Raw genomic sequence first — 2,919 nt, 5'->3', positions numbered from 1 at the left:
ATAATTATCGAAAAACCGATATCGATAACCAACCGACCGATAATTTCGGTTAACGGTTATAAGCAAAAAAAATTGATTATTCGACTATTCGATTATTTATAAATTACGAAGTTGTAATAACCGCGATCACCGAATAACCGACACTATAATTTATATTATTATATTATATATATTAATTTTAATTTTATATATATATATATATATATATATATATATATATATATATATATATATATTAGTTACTTTACAGTAACTAATATATATACTAGTTACTTACAGTAACTAATATATATATTAGTTATTGTAAAGTAACTAATATATATATATATATATATATAACTAATATATATAATATAAAACTAAAAAAAAAAAAAAAAAAAAAAAAAAAAAAAAAAGGCGGGCTGGCGGGTAGCCCGCCAGCCCGCCCCGCCAAGCCCGCGGGTTAGGCGGGGCGGGCAAAAAAGCCCGTTTTTAAAACGGGCTTCAAAAACATGAGCCCACTCCGTCCTTTTGACGGGCGGGGCGGAAAAGTCCGGCGGGCTAAACCCATTTTGACGGCTCTACTTTCTAGTAATAAAACTATTGTCACAATATGACAATTTGAAATCACAATTACATGTTAGAAACAACATAAACGCTAGAGTAATCAAGTGTTGAAAATTAAAATCCACAAAGTGTTAGGATCCAATATAACAAGTACTAAGATCCAACATAACCAACCAACTACAAAACATACATAAAAATAAGTCTTAAAGATTACAATCTAAGTCTTAACATTCATGTTAACCAACAAAAAAGACATACATAATTTAATCCGTAGAAGAAATACCAGCAACAAGTTCACGGTTTGACATAAAAAAATACAAACAAAAAAAATTACTACTGGTTTCAAAACCAATTAATAAAACAATTCACTGGTTTCCAATCGGAAACCAGTGTGTCACTGGTTTCTAATCGGAAGCCACTGGTTTCCAATTGGAAACCAGTGGCACTGGTTTCCGATTGGAACGCACTGGTTTCCGATCGGAAACCAGTGCATGGTTTCCGATTGGAAACCAGTGTGTCACTGGTTACCAGTGCGTCACTTGGAAACCAGTGACACACTGGTTTCCAATTGGAACGCACTGGTTTCCAATCGGAAACCAGTGAACACTGGTTTCCAATCTGAAACCAGTGGCACTGGTTTCCGATCGGAAACCAGTGCATGGTTTCCGATCGGAAACCAGTGACTGGTTTTCCGCATTGGAAACCAGATCTGGTTTCCGATGCGAAAACCAGACTCACTGGTTTCCCCAGCCATAATATTTGGAAAAAAAATTTAAAAAAAAAAAAATACCTTATAGCTTTTCTAGTGTTGGTGAAGCTTTTGTGGATTGTTGGAGGAGATGCGTTGGTAGTTCTTTGTTGAATGTTGAAGAAGCAGTGAAGGGAGAAGAAGCAGTGAAGGGAGAAGAAGCGTGTCTACGGATGTTGATTGAAAGATGGAAAATGACTTCCGTAAAAAAAAAAGGGGAAGTCATTTTCCGGATTTCAGCCCTCATTTTCCATCGACTAGAAGTCATTTTCCTTTGACTATTTCATTTTGAGCCTTCCCAAACACCAAAAACCTGGAAAATGACTTCCAGAAGTCATTTCCCGGGTTTCCAAATAGACCCTAAAGTTACAATTAATTTTCCACGCACATTATTCTAGGCAAATTATATCATAAACCCCGAGATCCATCTTGTAAGGTGATCTTTTATATTTTTCTTTTTAGTACTATCTCATCCAAAGAATCAATACTCCACCACCGATATTCGATCATGTGACGTTTTCTCAAGGAGAGCCAATGTGTCAATTGAGTACAATGTGTTTGACATCTTGATACAGATTTAATTTTAGTATATATTGCAGATACACTTTTAGTATATTACATGTTCATTTTTATTGTATTGCAAATCAAAATAAGTTCTTTTTTGAAGACAACTTAATTCATTAAATCACGTGAAAGACAGTTTCCAAGGAACATTGGAGGGGCATCTAACCACTCTCCACAACCTGACTCTAAAAAGGCCTCCCTGGCAACAGTGTGGGCGGCACAACTCGCAGATCGTCTAACAAAAGGAATTGCACATCGTGTATGAGCGATGCAAATTCTATAATATCCTCTACTAAAAGACCAAACGAAGAATTAAAAGAAGAAGATGTAAGGGAATAAAAAATAGTTTGGGAGTCCATTTCTACATCAATATTGCCCATTCCAGTATCCCTGATCCAACTCAGAGCTTCACGTAAACTGACTACCTTAGCCTCATTAACAGTGAAGATACCTGTTATCCGCATATTCTTCGCAGCCATGAACGTGCCATTATGATCTCGCAACACCCATCCCAAGCCCATTGAATTCGTTGATGCGTTTAGAGCTGCACCTGTATTGAGCTTTAGCCTCCCAACCGCTGCCCGTGACCATCTATCATCACCAGTGTCAGGATTCCCAGTTTGTTGTGTCACATTCGCGTGCTGCCAATTCTGCCAGAAGATTATAGCCCGGCTTAGCATTACATCCATGTCAAACACCACCTTTGCCAAACATGTTCATTCCTACTGCACCAGATTTCCCAACAGACCATGACAAACTTAGCAAGGTTTTCACCATGCAAGACCTTAATTAAACCAAAGAACCAATCAGTGATGTTACCATTAACAACTCCAACCGATGGTATGCTTAAAATGCTCAAAATAAGTTCTTAGTACACTAAAATAGAATTTGCAGTACATTAAAATTGAAAAATGTATCAAAGGTTTATCTTGTTATGTGGACATTGATCCATGATATAGGCATTAAATATTTTAATGCCATGAGTTTAATTCTTGTTAATAATATTTTAAATATGAGTCAAATAGGCCATCGAACTGCACCCAATAATGCAATTAGGCCAT

At 36.5% G+C, this 2,919-nt stretch overlaps 1 protein-coding gene across 1 annotated transcript; it reads right to left on the bottom strand.

Moving 5' to 3' along the window:
* Positions 1 to 2,043: 2,043 nt before the first annotated feature.
* LOC109169366 lies at positions 2,044 to 2,547 on the bottom strand. Its single transcript, XM_019318248.1, has one exon. It carries the CDS (start codon positions 2,545 to 2,547, stop codon positions 2,044 to 2,046), a length of 504 nt encoding a protein of 167 aa, XP_019173793.1.
* Positions 2,548 to 2,919: the final 372 nt, after the last annotated feature.

This window comes from Ipomoea nil, unplaced genomic scaffold (assembly GCF_001879475.1).
Source record: "Ipomoea nil cultivar Tokyo-kokei standard unplaced genomic scaffold, Asagao_1.1 scaffold3314, whole genome shotgun sequence".
Lineage (NCBI taxonomy): Eukaryota > Viridiplantae > Streptophyta > Magnoliopsida > Solanales > Convolvulaceae > Ipomoea > Ipomoea nil.
This window is presented reverse-complemented; position numbering and strand designations above follow the sequence as displayed.